At 57.2% G+C, this 21917-nt stretch overlaps 1 protein-coding gene and 1 long non-coding RNA gene across 4 annotated transcripts; one reads left to right on the forward strand and one right to left on the reverse strand.

Moving 5' to 3' along the window:
* Positions 1-3521: 3521 nt before the first annotated feature.
* On the reverse strand, positions 3522-19595 carry TTLL10 (tubulin tyrosine ligase like 10). 3 transcript variants are annotated; one of them, XM_023636057.2, is made up of 15 exons: positions 19435-19595; positions 19272-19337; positions 16911-17344; positions 16139-16219; positions 15925-16057; positions 15669-15787; positions 15449-15575; positions 14490-14561; positions 13930-14015; positions 13369-13540; positions 12377-12548; positions 11553-11693; positions 4813-4929; positions 4362-4455; positions 3522-3985 (listed from the first exon to the last, which is right to left on the reverse strand). In XM_023636057.2, exons 1-15 carry the CDS (start codon positions 19593-19595, stop codon positions 3657-3659), a joined length of 2304 nt encoding a protein of 767 aa, XP_023491825.1. In that variant the 3' UTR covers positions 3522-3656. The 3 variants fall into 3 exon arrangements, with proteins under 3 accessions (XP_023491825.1, XP_023491826.1, XP_023491827.1); XM_023636058.2 differs by lacking the exon at positions 14490-14561; XM_023636059.2 differs by lacking the exons at positions 16911-17344; positions 19272-19337; positions 19435-19595 and adding an exon at positions 16443-16513.
* On the forward strand, positions 13721-21408 carry LOC138921407 (uncharacterized). Its single transcript, XR_011433967.1, has 4 exons — positions 13721-13978; positions 19280-19941; positions 20028-20161; positions 20341-21408. It is a non-coding gene; the product is annotated as an uncharacterized lncRNA (long non-coding RNA).
* Positions 21409-21917: the final 509 nt, after the last annotated feature.

The following is a 21917-nucleotide window of genomic DNA, read 5'->3' on the forward strand; positions in this document are numbered from 1 at the left end:
CTGCAGCTCCTGGCAGCCCAGCCTGGAGAAAGTCCCCACTGTGAGACTGCCCAGGCCTCTCCAGGCCCCTAGCCGCTTCCCCTGGAAACTCCCACCCCACTGGAGCAGCTCTCCAGCTGTCCCGGAAAACCACAGCCCCTCCCCCTGGGGTCAGGGTCCACAGTGTCTGTTCAGCCTCAGATAAGGGCCCAGAGGCCACCCTGTGTTCCCAGAAGTGCTTCCGGCCACAGCAGCTCTCCACCCAGCTTTCAGCCCTCACCTTGCTGGAAGAAGTCCCTGCCCCGCTGGTACTGAGAGCTTGACTCAGTCAGTGTGGGACCCCCCAAGTGGAGAGAGATCATGGGGTGGCAGGGAGGGGACCCATCCTAGACAGAACTAGACATCAGCCCCCTCCCAGCCCCAGTCCTAGGACAGCTGCAGGGGGCTGTCCAGGGACAGGTGGTCCCAGGCTGCCCCCAGGTGCTGGGATGTGCACCCACTGGTCAGACAGGCCCATGACGTTAGGCCTGGCCACTCAGGGACCCGGACCAGGACCTGGGGCCATCACTCCTGTCCCCCTGACCCGTGGTGTCCTGAACATGCAGAGCACAGCCACTCCTCCCCCAGCTGAGTCAGCAGAGGACTTGCTCCTGGAGGGGCTGCCTCTTCAACCGTCCCCTGTGGTGGTTTTCAGGGTTCTGGACCCCCTCCCCTCAAGAAGTGGCTGTGTCTGGGATGGAGAGGCAGACACCCCCACCCCCACATGTCTCACCTTTCCAGGAAGCTTCAGAAGGTGAGGTGATTTCCAGAGACGGTGATTCAGCCCAGGGCTGCTCCAAACCCCTTTCTCCGAGACACATTCCAGGGGAGAGGGCTGGGAGTGTCCTTTGAGTCTTCGGGGCTCCACGGGCTCTTTGTCTGGCTGAAACACACCCGTGGCCGCTAGAAGGTGCCCAGCAGACCCAGGCCCTGTCTGCCAGGGGCTGAGGGAGGCCCCAGCAGCGCCAGCGTGAGGGTCTGTGCTGCGCAGACCTCAAGATGGAGGCTGCAGGGATGGTGGAGGCCCCTGGGTGATGCCTGGGTCAGAACCAAGGGCAGCTTGACCCGTCAGACATTCTGCAGGTGGAAGAGGCTTCTTGAGTTCCCCACCTACTCAGGACTCATCCGGGGAGGAGGGGGAGAGGGAGCGTTGGGGAGATGGGGTTGGGGGGTGGGGGCGGGGAGAGATGGACACGGCTTCCAGGAGCTGCATGCATGCAGCCTTGTCCTGGGCCCTGGGGAAGCTGCCCTCCCCTGCTGCCCAGTCCCCTGCTGGATCCCGCCCGCCTCCACTGTGTCTGCCGCCCATCCTGTCGTCTGAGTCCTGGGGTGCACCCGCACCTCCAGATGCCCACAGCACCCCAAACTCCGTCTCCTGCCCATCTCTCCCTGGTGCTCGGGCCTTACGGTTCTGGGGTCCTGGTGAGGGCACTCTGGAGGCTGAATGTGGGCTGGCTGGGGCTGGGGAGGATCCAGAGGGGGCGAGGGTGGCATCACCTCTGGGGGACGAGTGCGCAGCAGAGGTTCTCAGGAAACCTCATTTATGGACATTCGGGCTCTCAGGGGGCGCCAGGGACCCAAGAGCAGCAGACAGTCCAGGCCTTTGGGGGAGCCCAGGATGGGGGCTCAGTCAGGACAGGGCAGGTCACCCTGCCAACGGGCACTTCTCGTCACAGGTCCCGTGGGTCGTTGCACCCACTCAGGGCCCAGGGACGGTGGAGGCTGCGAGGAGGGTGTCTTCCTGAGGACTCTGCAATTCGTAGGCTGGCTGAAGCTGGGGCAGCCCCATTGTGGCCAGTGAGGACAGTGGGAATGTTCTGGGACAGCACTGGTGCTGCCTCGGGCCATGAGATACGAGACAATGTGTGGCCAGAGGACCCTTGGGCAGGGACTTGTGGAGTGGGTGGGGTGTGAGGAAGGAGGGGATGGCCCGTGAGCCTTGACACGGGGTACAGAGGCCCCTGGGGGCGTCAGGAGGTGACCCAAGTGAGTGGCTGTGCAGTGGCCTGGATGCCAGCAGGGCACGTGGCCCTGACCCCGAAGACCTGGTTCACTCAGCCCACTCAGGAGGCCGCCTCCCCTACGGAGGCTGGTCTTGTTCCCTCCCGGCCTCGGGAGCGGAGAGCCAGCCACCTGGCAGCAGGGCAGGCAGTGGCTGAGCTTGGCCCTCGTGGAGGGAACATCAGACACACTGGGCAGGGACTCGGGCTCCTGGGCCCCGTCACACAGTGACAAGTGTGATTCTTGCCTCTTGCCTGGGGACCCCACACTCCAGGCCTCAGCAGAACAAGGAGGAGGTGCAGCAGGGTGCACTGGGGTGGGGTGGGTGGGTTGAGCGAGTGGACAGGTCAGCCCTAGACCCAGGCCTGGGCCTCTCACTGGCTCTTTGACCTGGAGGCACTGACTCTACCTCTCTGAGCCCCAGTTCCCTTCTCCATCCTCCTCTGTCCCAGTGGCACCCCTCCAGCGGCTGGCAGGAGACACAGTGGTGCCTGGCGCCCTCTAGCGGTGCCGTGTCCGTTGCGTCCCTGGGAGTGGAGCTGCCCTCCCCCTTGAGCGGTGGGGTGGACAGCTGCGTGGACAGGCCTGCTGCCCCCCAGGTCCCACCAGCACTCCAACGCAGAGCAGAGAAGGGGTCCCTGGTGGCCCCGCCCCCTGCGGTGAGGCCCGCTGATGTCGGGGGCCGATTTGAGGTCAGGAGCGTGGGTGGGCCAGGAGGAGGGTGTTTGTGACCTGGTGGTGACCATTTGGAGACGAGGGTGGGGCTGAGAGATGGGGTGCAGGAGGGAGGGTGTGCAGCTGGGTGGCCTGGGGACGGGACTGCCCAGACCCTGGAGTCTGGACTGGGGTTGGGTGGGTGGCTGGGGGGCAGGGGTGGAGAGAGATGTGGCTGGCCCTGGACACTTGGTGGCTGGGGGCTGGGACACATCAGAGGCCCTGAATCTCCCCTAACCTGGGGGCTGGGCCCACAGGAAGCGGGGACGCCCAGGCCACACAGGCCCTGGTGAGGGTGGGCCAGTGCTGGCTCCACATGCCCTTCATGATATATGACCCTCACCCATGGCCTCTGCAGCGCCCTGCCTGTGGAAACATCAGGGGCCATCGGAAGCAGTGGAGAGCAGGGGGCCCTTGTGCTCTCAGGAATGCTCTTGGGCTCAAGGGAGCCCTCCTTTGGAGATCCATAGGGGTCCATGGGGATCTGGATCCTTTCTGAGAGACACTGGACACCTTTCAGAGAGCCAGGACGTAGGCGTCGCGTGGGTTGTAGGGCTGCAGGAGGGTCCTTGGTGATGAGGGACACAGGGTGACGTGTGGGCGCCCAGGATCTGGGGGGCTTCCCAGGTGGAGGCAGCCCCTGGCCAACAGAGTAGGGGACTCTGGGAGCTCATCTCCCCTTCCTGCAGGGCAGAACCACCCCCCATCCCTCGACCCCTGTCTTCTCCCCAAGGTCAGGTCTCAGCAGTGGAGTAGGGGCTGGCGGCACAGAGGGACAGGTGTCCGGGTCCAGGGAAGCCCCCAGGGGGCGTCTTGGGGTGCCTGGTGCGTCCCCGGGAGGCGAGCCACCTGAACCTCCACAAAGGTCGCCCTTGTAACAAAGTAGCATTTATAGGTCCAGAGAGGGCGCTGGTGGCCGCCCGCTACGAGCCCCGGTGGCTCGCGTTCTTGCGCCGCTCCTCGGCCGGCCGCGGGGAGGGCTCCCGGGCCTGGGCGCCGTCGGGGCCCCGCGGGGGCGCGGGCCTGCGCGCGCCCGGTCTGTCTGCGCGCAGCGGGGGCGCGGGGGGCGCGGGGGGCGCGGGCTCCGAGGCCGACCGGGTTGCGGCAGGCGGGCGGGGGCCAATGCGGGAGCCCCCCGGGCGCGGCCCCGGGTCCACCTCGCCGTTGTGTAGGAGTACGAAGCGGCGCTGCGACAGCAGGGGCAGCATCTTCTGGCTGCACAAACTCTTCTGGAAGGTCTCAAGCGCCAGGTCTGGGCGGAGGGGGGGAGGGGCAGTGGGGGACATGGGCTGGGGGGACAGGAGGGACAGGGACCCAGCCTCCCCCGCATCACCTTTGGGGACTGGGGTGAGGTTCTGGGGGCAGAGGAGGAGGTGAGGGAGTGGTGAGGGGTGGGACCCAGGTGGGGTGAGGTGTGGACAGCCCCACCTGAGGGGGGAGGTCCGGCAGGGTCGCCTCTTTTCTGTGGGGCATCAGCAGAGGGTGGGGTTGCCACACAGGCCCTCGGGGTGGTGGAGAGCTAGGTTTGTGGGCATCTGAACTTGGGGAGAGGGTGGGATGGAGCATCCAAGACTAGGCAGGCGGTGGGAGGGCAGATTGCGAGTTCTGGGGCCACCCAAGGGCCTCACCCAGGGTCTCCATGACCACGCCTGGAATCACCTCCTTCAGGACTTCACAGTTGGTGTGCAGGGCAGGGTTGGAGTTCATCTCCAGCAGCCACACCTGGGCTCAACACTGGTCAGCATCCCTCCCCACCCACCACTTGGCCAGCAGGACGTTGAGGCCCTGGTCCCCATTAAGCCAGGTGACCCTGGGCAGGGGGCTCCTTTTCTCTGGCCTCACTCCCCCTATTTACCCAAGGGGCTGAGTCTAAGGGTCCGAGGATCTGGCTTGGGGCTGCCCCAGCTGAAGGAGTGCAGACTTATGGACACACCACCCTCAGGGCCTGAGGCAGGGGGAGCACTCTGGCTGCAGCGTCCACCCCAGAGGGCTGCCTGGTGGTCAGAGGGTGCACAGACAGCCCTGCCTTCTTGAACCTGCATACCAGGCCCCACCTGCCCTGGGACGCCTCAGTAGTACCTTGAAGTTCTCATCGATCAAGAAGTCACAGCCGATGAGGTCAAAGTAGCCCAGCTTGCACTGGAGCTTGGATTTGACGGCCAGGAAGCAGTGGGCCATGATCTGCTGCATCCGCTTCTGTGGGTGGGGCAGGGAGGGGTGACTGGAAGTCACCTGTGGACCCTGATTGTACCTCCCTGGCCTGAACAGCAACAGCCACACCCCTCGCCTGCTCCCCCCTACCTACCTCCATGCCCTCAACTGCACTCCCACCTGGGCCCTCACCTGCGCTGCCCCCTGGGCCCTTACTTGCACAGCCACCCCTGCCCACACTTTTGCACTCTCAGAGTCACAGGGTCACAGCCAGAAACTCATTCACTCTCGTACTCATTCAACAAACGTGGAGCTCCTACTACATGGTAGGTACTGGGTTACAAGAGTGAAGAGAACTTAGGAGGAATGGCTACGTCACTCATGGCAGGAGAGAGACAGCAAATGTGATAGTACCTCACGATACACTCTGCACAGCATACTAAGCAATAACTGCTGACGGAGAAGGTGAAGCAGTGCTGGGGGTGGGTTCTGGGGTGGCTGCTGTGAAAAGGAGCCTGGTCTGGACGGGCCTCACTGAGGAGATCATGAGTGAAGACTGAACACTGAAAGGAGGAGCTGTGGATGGGCGTGAGCAGCAGCTGTGGTGGGAGCAGCCCGAGGTGCTGGAGGAACAGAGGCCACAGTGGCTGGAGCAAGCCATGGGGGCAGAGGGTCTTGAGACCAGAGTGGCACCAGTCCCATCGCAGGGGCATGGGAGGGACCTTGCCTTTGACCCCAAGAGCAAAGCTGTTGGAGGGTGGAGCATAGGAGGAGTGTATCTGACCAGAGCCCTGGTAGGGTCCTCTGGGGGCTATGCTGAGAGAGTCTGAGGGGTCAGGAGGAAGTCATTGCAGTAATCCAGGAGAGAAATGGTGGTGGCTCGGGTGGGTAGAGGTGGTGGGATGGATTCTGGATACATTGTGAGGTAGGGCTGACCCGGTTGGTTGATGAAAGGACTGTGAATTGTGAAAAGAGGAATGACGGGTTATCCTTAGGTGTTTGGTTTGAGACTGTGGACGGAGCCCCCATCAGCTAAGAAGGGGAGGAGCACCATGGAGTCGGAGATGTCTGTGAGCTTGCAGATGGGGTGCTGGTAGGCCATGGGACATAAGGCTCAAGTTCGGGAGAGAGGTCAAGGCTGGGTGTTTAATGTGGAGTCTTAAGGACATAGATGGAATTTAAAGCCACGAGACTTTCGTCACCAATGGGTACAGATAAAGAGCAGTACATTGGGCTGAGCCCTGGGCCCCCGAGAGCAGACAAGGGGCCAGCATAGAGGGCTGAGGTGGAGCGGGAGAGTCCTGGAGGCCATGGAGAAAGAGCACCACGGGGCGAGCAGCTGTGTCCAAAGTGACCGACAGATCAGGGAAGAAGAAGGCGGGGACTGACCACAGGTTTGGCAACACGGAGGTCAGTGATGACCTCAATGAGCATTTCAGTGACACATCAGGGAGAAGAAGGCTCATGGAGTGAGTTTGAAGAGACAAGGAGAACATCAGCAAAATGGCAGAGGAAGGACATCCACAGAGAAGCTGCTTTGTAAAAGCAACCATGTGAATGGCAAAAGTTGTCAGAATCAACTTTTTCAGAACTCTGGAAACTAGCCAAAGGCTTGGAGCAACCTGAGGAGTGCTTATGCAAGACAAGCCTTGAATCTGGGTAAGAACAGCGAGCTTTGCAGCATTTTAACTTGCCTGGTCAGTTTTGCCCCAGCTGAGTGCTGGCGTGGGACGGAGCTCGTGTTCTCAGTGCTGAGAGCAGAAGGGACCTGACATGCAGGGAAAGCTGGTTATGTGCTGTGGTCTGTCTGGGTGCTCCCTGGAAGACCTCCCATGAAAAGAACTAAAGGAAAATGTGGGAACGATGTTTTACCAAATAGAGAATGTCAGTGAAGAGATAGAAATTATAAAAGGGAACCAAATAGAAATTCTGGAGTTGAAGAGTATAATAACTGAAATAAAACATTTACTGGAGGGGCTTAATTTACTGAGCTGTCTGAAAATACATCGACTGAGATGATCCAGTCTGAGGAACAGAAAGAAAAAACAATGAAAAAAGATAAACAAAGCTACAGAGACCTGTGGGATGCCATCAAGCAGACCAGCATGCACAGCGGGAGTCCCAGAAGGAAAGGAGAGAAAGAGACAGGAAGAATATTTTAAGAGATAATAACAGGAAACTTCATGTTTTTCAAGTTTGATGAAAAACAACCTACCCATCCCAGAAGGTCAGTGAGCTCCAAGTAGGATAAACTCAGAGATCCCCACATCACAAGCAAACTTTCAAAAGATAAAGACAAAGAGAATGTTGAAATCAGCAGAGAAGTGACTCATCATAAGGGATCCTCAATCAGATTAACAGCGTATTTCTCATCAGAAACCATGGTGTCCAGAAGGTAGTGGGATGACATGTTCAAAATGCTGAAAGAAAAAACCGTCAACCAAGAATTCTATATCCAGCAAAACCATCCTTCAAAAATGAAGGAGAAATTAAGACATTCTCGTTAAAAAAACAAAAACAAAAACCAGAGGTTATCAATAGTAGCATTGCCTTTTTTTCAGGCTGAAGTGAAAGGACCCTAGACGATAACTTGAATTCATGTGAAGAAATAGCACCTGTAAAGGTAATCATGTAGTTAAATATAAAAGACAGTATACATGTAGTTTTTGCTAATTGCTTTTTTATTCTGATTTAAAAGACAGCTTCATAAAACAATAACTATAAATCTATGCTGATGGACCCACAATGTATATTTGTGACAATAACAGCGTAAAGGGAGAGATGGAGCCATAGAGAAAGGACGTTTTTTAAATACTATTGAAATTAACTTGATATTAATACAAACTAAATTGTTATAAGTTAAGATACTAATGGTAATTCCTAGGGCAACAACAAAAATAACTCAAAAATATGTAGTAAAAGAAATGAAACTAGAAATAGTACACACGAAAATATCCATTTAACACAAAAGGAAGCAGTAATGGAGGAACTGAGAAACAAAAAAAGACATCAGACATATAGAAAGAAAACAGCAAAATAGAAGGTGTAAATCCTACCTTATCAGTAATTATATCAAATGTAAATAGATTAAATTTTCCAATTAAAAGACAGAGCTTGGCAGAATGCATTAAAAAACCCTTGATATGCTGTCTGTAGACTCACTTTAGATTCAAAGACACAGAGAGGTTGAAAGTAAAAGGATGGGAAAAGATCTATCATGCAAACAGAAACCAAAAGAGAGCTGGGGGGCCAGCCTGGTGGCACAGCGGTTAATCGTGCACGTTCCGCTTTGGTGGCCCGGGGTTCGCCAGTTGGGATCCCAGGTGTGGACATGGCACCGATTGTCAAGCCATGCTGTGGTAGGCATCCCACATATAAAGTAGAGGAGGATGGGCACAGATGTTAGCTCAGGGCCAGGCTTCCTCAGCAAAAAGAGGAGGATTGGCAGTAGTTAGCTCAGGGCTAATCTTCCTCAAAAAAAAAAAAAAAAAAGAGAGAGAGAGAGCTGGAATGGCTATATTAATATCAGAGAAAATAGATTTTTGAGACAAAAATTGAGGACATTATGGGAAAAAAGGGACATTTTATAATGATAAATCAAGAAGATGTAATAATTATAAACATACATGCACCTAGTAACAGAACCTCAAAATACATGAAGGAAAAACTGACAGAATTTATGGGAGAAATAGACAATTCAGTAATAATAGTAGGAGGGGCTGGCCCAGTGGCGCAGCGGTTAAGTGCACACGTTCCGCTTCTTGGCGGCCTGGGGTTCGCCAGTTGGGATCCCAGGTGTGGACATGGCACCGATTGTCAAGCCATGCTGCGGTAGGCATCCCACATATAAAGTAGAGGACGATGGGCACAGATGTTAGCTCAGGGCCAGTCTTCCTCAGCAAAAAGAGGAGGATTGGCAGTAGTTAGCTCAGGGCTAATCTTCCTCAAAAAAAAAAAAAAAAATGGTGGGAGACTTCAATACTCCAGTTTCAGCGATGGATAGAACATATAGACAGAAGATCAACAAGTAAACAGAAGACTCGAACAACCCTGAAAACCAACTAGACCTGACATCTACAGAGCACGCCACCCAGCAGAAGTTGCCCACGGAACATTCTCTAGGATAGACGTGTGTTAGGACATAAAACAAGTTCCAGTAATTTTTAAAGGGTTGCCATCATACAAAGTATGTTCTCTGATCACAATGGAATGAAGTTAGAAATCAATGAGATAGAAAATCAAAAAATTCACAAATATGTGGAAATTAACACTCTTAAGCAAAAAATGAAACAAAAACAGAACACACAGATCTTATGGGATCCAGTGAAAGCAGTGCTCAGAGGGAAATTTATGGCTGTAAACACCTACATTAAACAAGAAGATCTCAAATCAATAACCTAAACTTCAACCTTGAGAAACTAGAAAAGGAAGAGAAAACTAAACCCTAAGCAAGCAGAAGTAAGGAAATCATAAGATGAGAGTGGAGATAAATGGATTAGAAATAGAAAGCAATAGAGAAAATCAATGAAACCAAACTAGTTCATTGAAAAGATCAACAAAACTGACAGACCCTTAGCTGGATTGACCAAGAAAAAAGGAGAGAAGACCCAAATTACTAAAATCAAGAAAGAAAGACTTACACAGAGATGAAAATGACTCTAAAAAGGATTATAATTGTTCATAGAATACTATGAACAATTGTATTCCAAACAAATTAGACAACTTAGAAGAAATGGACAAATTCCTAGAAAGGCAAACTGTTAAGTCCGACCCAAGAAGAAACAGAAAATCTGAATAACCTGTGACAAGCAAAGGTAGAGTTAGTAATAATTAATAATAATAATAAACCTTCCCATAAAGAAAACTCCAGGCAAGACGGCCTCACTGGTAAATTCTTCCAGACATTTAAAGAATTAACATGAATCCTTTACAAACTCTCAAAAATAGAAGAGGAGGGAATATGTCCCAAAGTAGACAAACACACAAGAAAAGAATGCAGTAGACCAATAGTGCTTATGAGCGTACACGCAAACGTACTCAATGGAGTACTAGCAAACCAAATCCAGCAGTGTATTCAAGGATAATATAACACATCTGAGTGGGATTTACCCCAGAAATGCAAGAGTGGTTCAACACATGAAAATAAGTCAACGTAATACAGCACATTAATAGAACGAAGCTATGGCAATCAAAACAGTGTGGTGCTGTCTTAAGGACAGACATAAGCACCAGTGGAATAGAACTGAGAATCCAGAAGTAAACCTGTATACATTTGGTCAATCGATTTTCAACAATGTGTCAAGAACAGTCTTTGTGACAAATGGCACTGGGACAAATGGACATCCACATGCAAAAAAGTGAAGTTGGACTCTTCCCACATGCCATATCCAAAAATTAACTCAAAATGGGTCAGTGAACTAAATGTAAGAGCTAAAACTATAAAACTTTTAGAAGAAAACATAGGTATAAATCTCTACAATCTTGGATTTGGCAATGGATTCTTAGATATGCCATCAAAAGCATGAATAACCAAAGAAAAAAGAGATAAATTGGTCTTCATCAAACTCTAAAACTTTTTTGCAAAAAAGGACACTATCAAGAAGGTGAAAAGACAGCTCTCAGAACAGGAGAAAATATTTGCAAATCACATATCTGCTAAGCATCTAGCATCCAGAATATATAAACAACTCTTACAGCCACCAAGGAAGAATGGACAAAGCATCTGAACAGACATTTTTCTAAAGAAGATACACAGATGCCAATAAACACATGAAAAGATGCTCAATGTCATTACCATTAGGGAAATGTAAATTAAACTCACAATGAGACATCACACAAAAAAGAAAAATAACAAATGTTGGCAAGGATTTGGAGAAGTGGGAATGTGAAATGCAGCTACTGTGGAAATAGCTTGGCAGTTCCTCCAAAAGTTGAACATAAGAGTTACCGTGTGACCCTGCAACTCCATTCCTAGGTATGTATCCAAGAGAACTGAAAATATATGTTCATGAAAAATCTTGTACTTGAATATTCATACAGCATTATTCATAATAGACAAAAGGTGGAAATAACCCAAACGTCTATCAACTGACAGATGTTCATCCAAACAGGTTGTGGTGGATCCACACACCAGAATATTACTCAGCCGTAAAAAGGAATGAAGTACCAACACACGCCACAATGTGGATGGGTCTTAGGAAGCCAGGAAAGGCCACATGGTGGTAGCTTCCATTTATATCCAGAATAGGAACAGAAAGTAGATCAGTAGTGGCCAGAAGCTGGGGGAGTGGAAATGGGGAGAGATGACTAATGGGCACAGAGTTTCTTTTTGTGGAGATGAAAATGTTCTGAATTATTGCACAACTCTCTGAATCAACTAAAATCCACTGTACTGTACACTTTAAAATGGTGAAGTTTATGTTTGTGAATTATTGCAGCTGACAGAGTGAGAGGGAGAGAAATGAGACATCTCACAGCAGCCAGCAGCCACAGCCTGCGGTTACACACGCAGACAGACACGCTCTCCCATACAGATGCACCCCCCAAGGACGCCTGACATGCCACGTGCCCAGCCCAGTACAGGCGGAAACACTACCCTGGCCCCTCACATACCCTAAGGGGTCCTGACCCTTGCCCCCCCAGCTGCGATGGGTGAGGAGCACACGGACCGTGAAGGTGGTAAAGACCCAGTCTCTGGGGAGGCCCTTGGTCTTCCTGAACTTGTCGTTGATGTACCGGTTGAGGTGGTCCATGCTCCACACCGTGTCTTCCTTGAGCATCACATAGAGGGGGCTCTTCTTCTGCATGAACTGGGGGACAGTGTGGTGCCTGGAGGTCACTGCCCCAGGACACTCAGAGGTCCTGCCCCACTGAGGGGCCCTAAAGGGAGCCTCACCTACTCAGCTACCCAGACATCCCACAGAGGCCCACTCCCCCAGCACACCCTGCAGTGGGCCCGCCTGCCAAGACCCTCCCACAACACCTTCTTCCACTGAGACCCCCACAGATCCTCATGGGGGGCCCTGCCTAGACTTCTCCCATTAGGGACCTTCCACAGAGACATCCGCCCACAGGATCTCTCCACTGAGGTCCTCACAGAGGCCCCTTGCCCTCTGGCTCCTACTCCTACCCAAGCCTCACCACCTCCAGAGGGAGCCAGCCTGGAGGTCAGCGTGCAGCACTCTGTCATCTCACCAGGAAGCCCTCTGTGGCCAAAGGCGAGAGACCATGCTGACTGCAGGCAGCAGCATCCCAGGCCACCTCTGGACCTGGACCACCTCCAAGACTGGGCCACCTTTGACCTGGGTCACTTCTAGGCCTGGGCCACCGTGGTGCCTGGACCACCTCCAAGACTGGGCCACCTCTGGCCTGGGTCACTTCCGAGGCTGGGCCACGCCCCTGTCTGAGCCACAGCAGGCATCTCCTCTGCATTGCTGGGCAAAGATCTTGTCCAAGGCTGCAGGGAGGGCCCTTTCCTCTGGGGTGCCCTTACCTGGTTGGTCAAGTGGCCACCGAGGTCACTGGCGTGGGGGTCATAAAGGCTGAGGGTGAGGCGAGCGTAGCCATGGCCGAAGAAGACCATGTATGGTGTGGTGCAGGCTATGAGCAGGTAGGAGCGCACGTCAAACTTCTTCCCGTCCAGCAGCAGCGGGTTCTGGATGTACCTGGGGGCACATGGGTGCTGAGCACATGGCCTGCCTGGCCTGTGTCCCCTCGCCCTCAGTGGGGCCTGGGCCGGTTCCCCAGTGCTCCGCCACTTGTCCTGGGCGTGACCTGTGGGCTCCCTCCTCTGGGTACATCCATTGGTAAGGGGACATTTCTGAACCTAAACAGGTCAGGGAATTGAGAAGAAGGGCCTGGCCCCTAGATCTCAGCCTACTGCATGCATCTGGGGCACCCCAGGGTGCAGCTCTCACCAGGAGCCTGGAGGGTTGGGCCCCTGCAGGCAAGAGGGACTGCCTGGAGGAGGAGGGAGGGCTGACATTGGGCCTTAAACAGCGGGTAGCTTTGGAGAGGCAGGTAGGGGACATCCCAGGTGGAGGAAGCTGCAGGTCTGAAGACCCAGAGGCTGGGAGTAGCAGCTTGGGAGGAAGACAGGGAGGGCAGGGAGGGGCAGCAGACAGCAGCTGTGGCAGGAGTGGCGTCCACACTGGGCGCGGAGAGGGGAGAGGCTGGCTATAGGGAGATTGGCCCTGGCTGGGCTTCCTGCAGGACAGAGGGGAGCAAGGCCCAGGTTGGGGACAAACTGGCCAAGCCCTCCCTGCCCTACTCCGTGTCCAGAAACCTCTGTGAGGGGATCTCCTCTGCGACACTGACCGGATATAACACCCCACCTCTGCTGGCCACACAGGAGCCCTGCGGGGGGCACCACAGGCTTCCATGGCAAAGGACTCCTCTGAGGGCCCTGCGATCGCCACAGGCACCAGCGGGGGCCAGGGTCGGCACCACCTGGACCGACGCCCCTCATGGTGCCCACACCCACACCTCTGCACGATGCGCGCCTGGGGAACCCTGAACGACATCTTGTCATAGATGGGGTCGTCCTCCATGCTCTGGGTCTTGGCCTGGAGGGCGGCGACTTCCTCCTGGTTCCTCAGCAGAAAGATGCCTTTGCCCTGGTTGGAGGCGGTGGGCTTGCAGATCCACATCTGGGTGTCTGAGAAAAGAGCCCCCTGAGGCCCGGGCCGCCCCGCCCCGCCTCGCTGTGGCCCTGACCGCGCCCCCAGGCGAGACCACGCCCACTCGCTGGCCCGCCCACGCCCCTCCAGGCCCCGCCCACGCCCGCATAGCCCCGCCCACCGCAGGCACTGTCCGGACCACGCCCAGCCGTGGCCCCGCCCCTACCAGGCTCCGGCCTCCGCTCAGGCCCGGCGGTGACCCTCCCGCCTCCGCCCCAGCCCTGACCTCGCCCACCCTGGCTCCACCCTTCCTCTCGCTGACCACCTCGACCTCTCCCGGCCCTGACCTGGCCTAATCACACCCCCACCTTAGTTCAGCCCTGAACCCATCTTCCCGGAGCGAGCCTGGCGTCCAGCGGCCTCTCACCATCAAAGAGAGTGAAGAAAGCCTTTCTCTCGTCCCTGATGTCCAGACGGTAGGTCTCTGGGAAAAATTCTTCCATTTTCAGGACCCTGGGGGAGCAGGGAGGTGGGGAGGACAGGGAGGTCTCTTCCCCCACCCCAGACTTGGCCTGCCATTCCAGGGGTCTGACCTGGGCGGCTGGAGGGGGAATGTGGTGGGCTCCAGCCACCGGCAGCCTTTGGCCCCTGCTGTTCCCACCTTCTTCTGTTCTCTGGCCAGGAGCACTCTCTTCTGGCTCCTTGCACACCTGGCTCCTCTGCAGGCTGCAGGCGCCTCGCCCACTTCCTGGCCCCTCCCCCCTCCTCCCTGTACCGTCTCAGGCATTTGTGAGCAGTTAGTCAGAGCTGTGTCCCCAGGCCAGGACAGTGCCAGGCATGCAACAAGTGGTCAGCATGGTCAGCGTCCTGGGCTAGTCCAAACCTCTTCCCCGGGCTTGGGATGCCTTTAACCCCTGTCATCTACCACCAGGCCATCCTTCAGTTGAGGGCAGAGCAGCCCCTCCCAGCTGGGCTGAGTGCATCTACCTCTGTGGCCCAAGGCATCCTGGGCTGGTCCACATGGGCTCCTCAAGGGCAGGTGCTGCATCCTTTCCAGATCTGTACCCCGGGGACACAGGGCCTGGCCTGAGTGACCACTCAGTAGTGTGTGGAGAAGGGATGGGTGGGGGTCTGGAGAGGTGGGGGAACAGGGGCTTTGAGGCAGATAGGTGAGTGTGTGGTGGGTGGTTAGATAAATGGATTTTGGATGGAAGTAGGTGGAGGGATGGGCAGGCGGTCTGGTGGATAGATAGATGGATATGCCTGGGGGAAACAGATCAGAGTTGCTGACAGAAATGGGTAGGGTGCAGGTGGGCAGCTGGACATGTAGATGCAAAGATGGTGTCGTGGATGACCAGGTAGTGAGTAGGCTGCCTGCCTGGTGAGGGTGAGTGGGGGAGGCAGATGGTGGGTGGTTGGTTGGATGGGTGGGGAGATGTGGAAATGGTTGGGCAAATGAATGGATGAGTAAGTGGGCGGGCAGATAAGCAGAGAGATGAGGTCACTGAGGGCCTCGGCATGGCCATGTGGTGGTGGGTGAAGGGTAGTAGATGGACAGTGAGTGGAGAAGGAGCTGTGGGAACAGGTATGGGTGGATGGACGGCAGTGGGTGTGGGGGCAATGAATGACTAAATGAGGGACACCAGTTGGTGGTCTGTGGCTGAGTGGTCCATGGGGCAGGTGGATGGAATAGGGGCAGGTGTTTGGGGGTGGAAACAGGTTGGTGAGTGCCTGGATGGGTCAGTGGGAAGATGGGTGGGTGGATGGATGTAAGTGAGTGGACAGAATGGTGAGTGGATGGATTCCATGGAGGGTGGTCAAGACCAGCAACTGACTGACATGTCAGATGAGTGGGTCTGTGGGACCGGGTGCGTGGATGGGGTCTACTGCTTTAAAGAACAGATGGGTGTGTGGCGGGTTGATGGCAGGTGCCAGGGTGGGCTTACCTGGCCTGGGTGCACAGCACTGCATTGGTCTTGCTCAGGACCCGCGAGTACTCCCTCAGGGCGCTGAGCAGCCCGATCTTGGTGGTGAGGAGTCTGTTGTTGGGCAGCTGGTACAGCAGCTGCTCGCCTGGCACGACAGAGCCCCGGGCAGCATGTGGGTGACTGCCATAGGAGCCCTCACAGGCCACAGGACGAGGTCCCAGCCCTGCCTCCTGGCTACCTTCCCGGAAGGAGCAGTAAGTGTCCCGGCTCTTGACCTCACACCACTTCAGCTTGTAGTCCTCCCGCCTGCTGTCCTGGGTGCGCTGCCAGCCCTTGCTCTTGCAGTAGGAGCTGATTCTGCAGGGTAGGGCAGCCCGTCACCCCAGGGGAGGGGGCGACCTAAGGGAGGGGACGTGGGGCCAGGGCAGCAGAACCAAGGCTGGGCTGGGCCCTGGGGGCAGCGCCACTGGGTCCGCCTCGAGGCCCCCACTCACATTGAGGCCCCATTAGTGCCCCCGATGTAGAAGAAGGGGCCCTGACCAGGGCTGGGTGGCCGTTTCTCTCCCTCTAGCAGGTGCTTCTCCAGGAGTACAGCCCGGGGCCTGGTAGTGTCAGTGGCATCTAGGTCTGGGGGCAGGTGCTTGGTCAGAGGCTCTGGCCTGCCTGGAGCCTCTCCTGCCCCCTCTCGATACCTGCCTCAGAGCCCACCTGCATCTTGGTTCAGTCGGCTTAGCTGACACAGGAGCCCCTCCTCCTGGCTGCTCCCCATCGATCTTTCATGGGTCCAGCCTGGGAACGGGGTGGAGTCAGGGGGTGGCTAGGGGAGGCGCCCACTCAGAATCTGGCCTGAACCCAGCCCAGTCATTTCCGGCAGCCCCCCAGCCTGTCTCAGCCCATCTCAGCCCAGGCTCAGCCCTGACCAGTGGATCTGGGCCTCTTACACCTCCTAGGAGAGAGGGGACAGTCCCCACCACCCAGGGCCGGCCTTGGAGCCGGGAGGGCCCCTCCCTACCAACAGGGCAGGGGCTCCGTGCAAGGCAGGGGCTAGGATGTGTAGCTGGACCTGGGGGCAGACGTGGTGCAGGGACGTGCCCAGGAGGGTGGGGGTCACAATGTCCATCATGACGTCATGGGTGACCCATGTCAGGCAGGGATGATAGGGCCGGGCCTGCCCTGGGCAGGGGCTGGGTTCCGGGGCAGGCAGGAACATGCCTGCTGTGGCTGCCCATGCGGGTGACCCCGCCAGACCGTGGAGAGCAGTGGTGTCCCCTCTCTGTGCCTGTTCAGACCCCGACTCTGCTGTCCCCTGCTCTGCTCAGCTCGCCCAGACCCCATGCCCAGCGCATGGCCTCATGCTGGCCCCTCTCCCAGGGCAGGGCCATGTGTGGTGTCCCCATGAGAACGCCTTGCCTGAGATGGGGCGCCTGGCCTGGGAAGGCCCTGGCCTAGGGGGTCGAGCTGGTCCCAGGGTTGCATTCACCTGGCGCCCGCGGACAGCTCCACCGGAGCCCTGTAATCCTTGACCGCTTGCCTCTCTTCGCACTGATCTGGGTCCGGGTGGGCCGTCTCCGGCGGTGGATGAAGTGAGTGTGGCTTCGGCCCATAGGCATGGGGGCACCAAGGCGGGGGCCCCTCTGGGAAGACGCCGCCCCCACCCCCCTGCGAGACCTTCGGGCAGCCCGTGGTCCTAGCCCTTGGACTGGGCACACGGTCAGGCCCACACTGCCTGGGGAGGGGTGCCTCCGGTGGTCCTGGACTTGGGTTTCTGCTTGTGGCTGGCTGCTGTCTCTGTGGTGACCGTGGGGCCTGGCGCCCCGCAGGGGCAGGGCCATCTCTGCATTGTATCTGTCCCGGGTGCGGCCTTCCCTGCAGAGACCGTCTTCCTGGTGCTGCTGTGTTCGGCCTCGGTGCTGGCTGTAAGGAGGGCCACCGTCAGGCCTGGGGGTTGGGAGGGGCACCCTGGCCCCGCAGGTGCCTCCTTGGAGCCGAGGGTGGCCCTGTGTCTGAGGCGCGGCTGGGCAGCGAGGTGTCCAGCAGCGTCCTCACTGCTGCCAGGCCCTGCCCACATGAGGCCGCCTCCTTTTGAGCACCTTTTCCCATGTAGCCAAGTTGGGAACATTTCTGGGAATTTTAGCAATTCCTTGATGGGTCTTTCCCAGTTTTGAGGCTGCTTGGGAGATGACTTTCTGAAGGATTCAAAAAGCTTCAGTGTAAAAGCAAGCACACGGAGGAGTTGGCAGGACAGAGAAGGGGTTCCTGCAAACAAACCAGCTGGTCACGCAGAAATGCTGGCCGATCCTCAGGACAGAAGAGGAAGAAAGTGTGAATAGCCATCAGCATGGCTGTGGGAGCTGAGCGGGCGGCCAGGGTATGGGGAGAGCCTGCTGAGAACAGGGAGGGTGTGTGAGCGTGTGTGCGTACGTGTGTGAGTGAGGATGTGTGTGCATGTGGGCAACTCTCCATGTTGCCTAGGAGGCCCCAGCTCCTTCCCCCTTGGTGCCCAGCACCTGTGGCAGGTCCAGGGAGTCTTGCTGGGGATGTGGGATCCCCCAACATGCTGACATTCAGTACCTTCCCACAGCACCCTTAGGTGAGTGGCCCCCAGGCAGGTCGACAGGAATCTGAGGGAGGCCCCCCAGGTGTGAGTGAGAGCTTGGCGCACACACAGATGCACACAGACCCACACATACTTACACAGACACATACTTGGTCATGCACACACAAAGATACACACTCAGTCATACACACACGCTGACACACCCTCAGTCACACACATGCACAGACATGCACAGACACATTCAGTCATGCGCACACACAGACACACTCAGACACATGCACAGACATGCAGAGGGAGACAAGGGGGAGAGAGGGGTGACATGGAAGCCAGAGGAAACCACCCCAGAAGGTGCTGGGAGCGTAGGAGAGTCCTCACCCCAGAAAAGGGCTGGACGCTGTTAGAACAAAGGAACAGAGAATACGCAAGAGCTCATGGAAGTTAAAAATGCAACACAAGGGTCGAAGTTCAAGGCCAGGAAATTGCCCAGAAAGGAGAGCACAAAAATGGAAGCATGAAGAAAAAGGGGTTGAAGTCACATCCTGGGGAGGCGCCCAGTGGGCAGGAGACAAGGTCTTCAGATGTCCCTTGGGAATTCCTGGGCAGGGAGCTGGGCTGGTCACAGCGGATCCACTGTGAGCCCCACAGTCTGCCTAATCTCTCTGTGCCTCAGTTTGTCTGCCTGCAAAGCTGGCTGGGAGTAACAGCAGCCTGAGGGAGTTCACCCACAGGATGCATGCTCATTGTGGCTGCAAGCCCCACCCTCCACGGTCCAGAGTGGAGTTACCTCCACAGGGGGTAACTTCGCAAAGGGGACTGGAGACACGAAGGCAAGTGCAGCAGCAGCTGGAGGAGCTGGTGAGGTGGCCTTGTGGGGGAGGCTGGTCCCCATGACCAGCCTTGCACCTTGATTTGCTTTTTCTGACTCTCCGTACTCACTACTTTCACAAAGAATTAAACAAGCCACGAGTTATCATTTCCCCTCATTCAAATTAGCGAAGATTTTTTAAAAAGGGACCCAGGCGCACTGGGCTGGCCGGAGCCACTGGGCGGGCGTGGCTGCGGGTCGGAGCTCCCGGCTCCACCCTCCTCCGTCTCTCAAGGACGAGATTCTAGACACAGGAACAGACCCCCCCTTACAGGTGTTCTGGGGGCGTCATTGTCATTTACGGGGTGAGCCACAGGGTGAGCGCAGCTGAACGCCCTATCAGGACTGCAGGACACAGTGGCACCAGGGCGGTCGAGGGAGGACTCGACTTCACAGGACATTTTGAAATCCGCTTTTACCTGGTCAGGTAAAGAGACTGGCAGGAAACAGTAGCCCGGTGTGTGGAGCTGGAGACTCTCGTGAACCTGAGGAAAACGTCCGAGAAAGCGAGACAGTGAGTGGCCGACCAGGCGTCTGCTGCAGATTCACATCTGTTGACGCGAGCGCCAGGGAGGTGCTGACATGTTTGGACGGGCTGGCGCCTCCTGGCAGGGGCGGGCTGCCTCGGGGGTCGTGGGTCCCACGGATTTCAGGGGGCCGCCCTTCCGGAGTTTGATTCTGGGAGACAGACGTGGTCCTGGGCACAGGAGCCCGTCCTGAGGAGCCACCACCCCAGGAGGCATGCCCTTCCCTGCCCGGCAGTCCGTGCCCCTCACGCGGTGGCCCTGGGGCCGTGCGTCCTCTGCGGAGGGGGCTCGGCCCAGCCAGTCCGCCCCGCCTCTGCCCTCCCCTCCCTGGTCTCCCTCCTTGTCTGCTCCTGGGCAGAGTCCCAAGAGGACCCACAGGGTCCCTGGTGGCCGGGGGGAGGGCACAGGACTGCGGGCCCAGCCCTCACGCCCGGCCAGGACCCCTGCTGGTGGCCCCCCGTCCCGCCTACCTGCCTGACAAGGTGGTTCAAGTCCTGGGCCGGGGAAACCACAGTGGTGACTCGGCAACCATCTCCCAGCAACCAGACCCAGTGGCCCGGAGGTAGGCAGGTGAATGGGGGCCAGGGGGCAGGGTGGGGACAAACGGGGCTGGAGCACAGCTCTGCCCAGGCCCTCCGTCCTCCCCAGCAGCATCGCTGAGCCTTCTCAAGACCCCCACATCCATGCCCGGACCCGGCATCTGCCCCCACTGTGCTTTACATGTTACATTTCGTCTCAGCACAGCCCTAGCACAGGGTATCCCTGCTTTACACCTCAGCAAGGTCAGTGCCTCCCCTAAGGGGCAGCGGGGGGCTCACACCAGGTCTGGAAGACCAGGAAAGCTCCTGGCTGCTGTGCCTCTGACTGCCCCAGACAGCCCCCACCCCTCCCACCCACGCGGCCCCCCGACCTCCAGAGCCTGGTGTGGGTCACGAGGGTGTCTTCCACTTGCTTCCTGTAGGCCTGGATGGTGGCCCCAAAATGTGTGTCCACGTTCTCAGCCCAGGGCCTGTGGATGCAACCTCACTTGGAAAAAGGGTCTTTGCGCATGTGATTAAGTTAAGGGTCTCGTGATGAGATCCTCCTGGACTATGTGTCCTGAATTCAGTGACCAGCGTCCTCATGACAGGGAGGTGGAGAGAGGAAGAGACACATGAGGATGGGTGGCTGGAGGGGTGTGGCCACAGCCCAGGGACGCCTGGAACCCCCAGAGGCCGGAAGAGGCAGGATCCAGAGGGAGCATCCCGCAATCCTGGTTCCTGACTTCCGGCCTCCTCAACTGTGAACAGACTTCTGGGTGGTCTCAAGCCCCCTGCCTGTGGCCACCTGTCTCTGCAGCCCTGGGAGACTAACAAGGCACCTTAGGAAACTCAAGATACTGCAGACACTGCTGTGTGAGAGAAACGAGAGACGAGTGTCTCGGAACCGGGCTGACCCAGCCTTGAACAAGGAACTTCTCAAGCCCCCCATCTGTGGCCACCTGTCTCCGCAGCCCTTAAACCTCCCTGCACTACAGGGAGGCCTCTCTGACCCCACACAGAGGCTGAGGCAACCCCCAGGCTCCATGCCTCCCTGTGCCAGGTGCTGGGGGCCTTCGGGGGTCAGTGCGGCTGGACATTGGTCTGAGACCCATCTGCCCTCTGGTAGCTGTAGGTCGGCCTGGAGGGGCAGACAGCTCCTCCGGCCAAGCCCTTGACTGACTGATGGGGGCACCCTGACCTTAGGAGCTGGTGGACCCCCAGCCTGGGCCTGCCAGGGGCAACAGTGGGAAGGGGGGCAGTGGGTCCCCTGGACCTCCTGGTCACCTGAGCACAGACCCTCGAAACCCGCGTGGCTATCCTCCCTCGGGAGCCTGTGCCTCCCTCCCCCATCACTTCTAGGGCCCACACCCCTTGGAGGCTCCAGCTCTTGGACCAGCCCACCACCCTGGTCCCCCATGGCTCCCTGTGCGTTCTGGGAGGTGGTCCCTGCCCACACTGTGACATCAGGAGCTCAGGCTTGAACACTCTGCCTCATAACTTGCCTGGGACTGGTGTGTCACTGCATCTGAGCCTGGAGTGAGGCGGGAGAATCATTAACCCGCCATCGCTGTGGGGTGGACGCCTCTCTCAGGGTAGGTGGGTGTTCTCAGACCATTTGTGCTGGAGGCCGGCCCAGCTCCCCCTCTGGGGCCATGAGGAGCAGTGGGGAAAGGCCCAGTGCCCCTCTTGCAGCCGTGCTGGGGGGGTCTTCGGGGCAGGTCAGGCCTCGGCCTCCCATTGACAGTCAGTGCCTTGCTGGGGCCGGGCTAAGCCGCCTCACGCCGGACCAGGAAGCTCTCCTCGCTGGCCCCGTGTGGCCTCTGGCCTCTGAGTCCCTCTGCTTGGCTCCTGCAGGTGTCTGCATGGTCCCCAGTCAGTCACCTACTCAGGAGGCCTTCCCAGGCTGAACTCACCCCAAATGCCTTCTCGACTGCTCCAGTGGTGGCCTGGCGTGTCCTGCTCTGGGCCCCCGTCACCATCTGTCCTTCCGTCTCAGGACCTTCCTCTTCCCCCAGTG

Source organism: Equus caballus, chromosome 2 (genome assembly GCF_041296265.1).
Source record: "Equus caballus isolate H_3958 breed thoroughbred chromosome 2, TB-T2T, whole genome shotgun sequence".
NCBI classification, from domain to species: Eukaryota; Metazoa; Chordata; class Mammalia; order Perissodactyla; family Equidae; genus Equus; species Equus caballus.

Coding starts and splice junctions, on each gene's coding strand:
- TTLL10 (XM_023636057.2), bottom strand. CDS start 19,595: ATGCCTCCTGGGGTGGTGGCTCCTCAGGACGGGCTCCTGTGCCCAGGA. Junction 17,345..19,271: donor CAGTCTCTTTACCTGACCAG/GTAAAAGCGGAT, acceptor CCCTCCTTACAG/CCAGCACCGAGGCCGAACAC. Junction 15,576..15,668: donor TTACTGCTCCTTCCGGGAAG/GTAGCCAGGAGG, acceptor CTGTCGTGCCAG/GCGAGCAGCTGCTGTACCAG.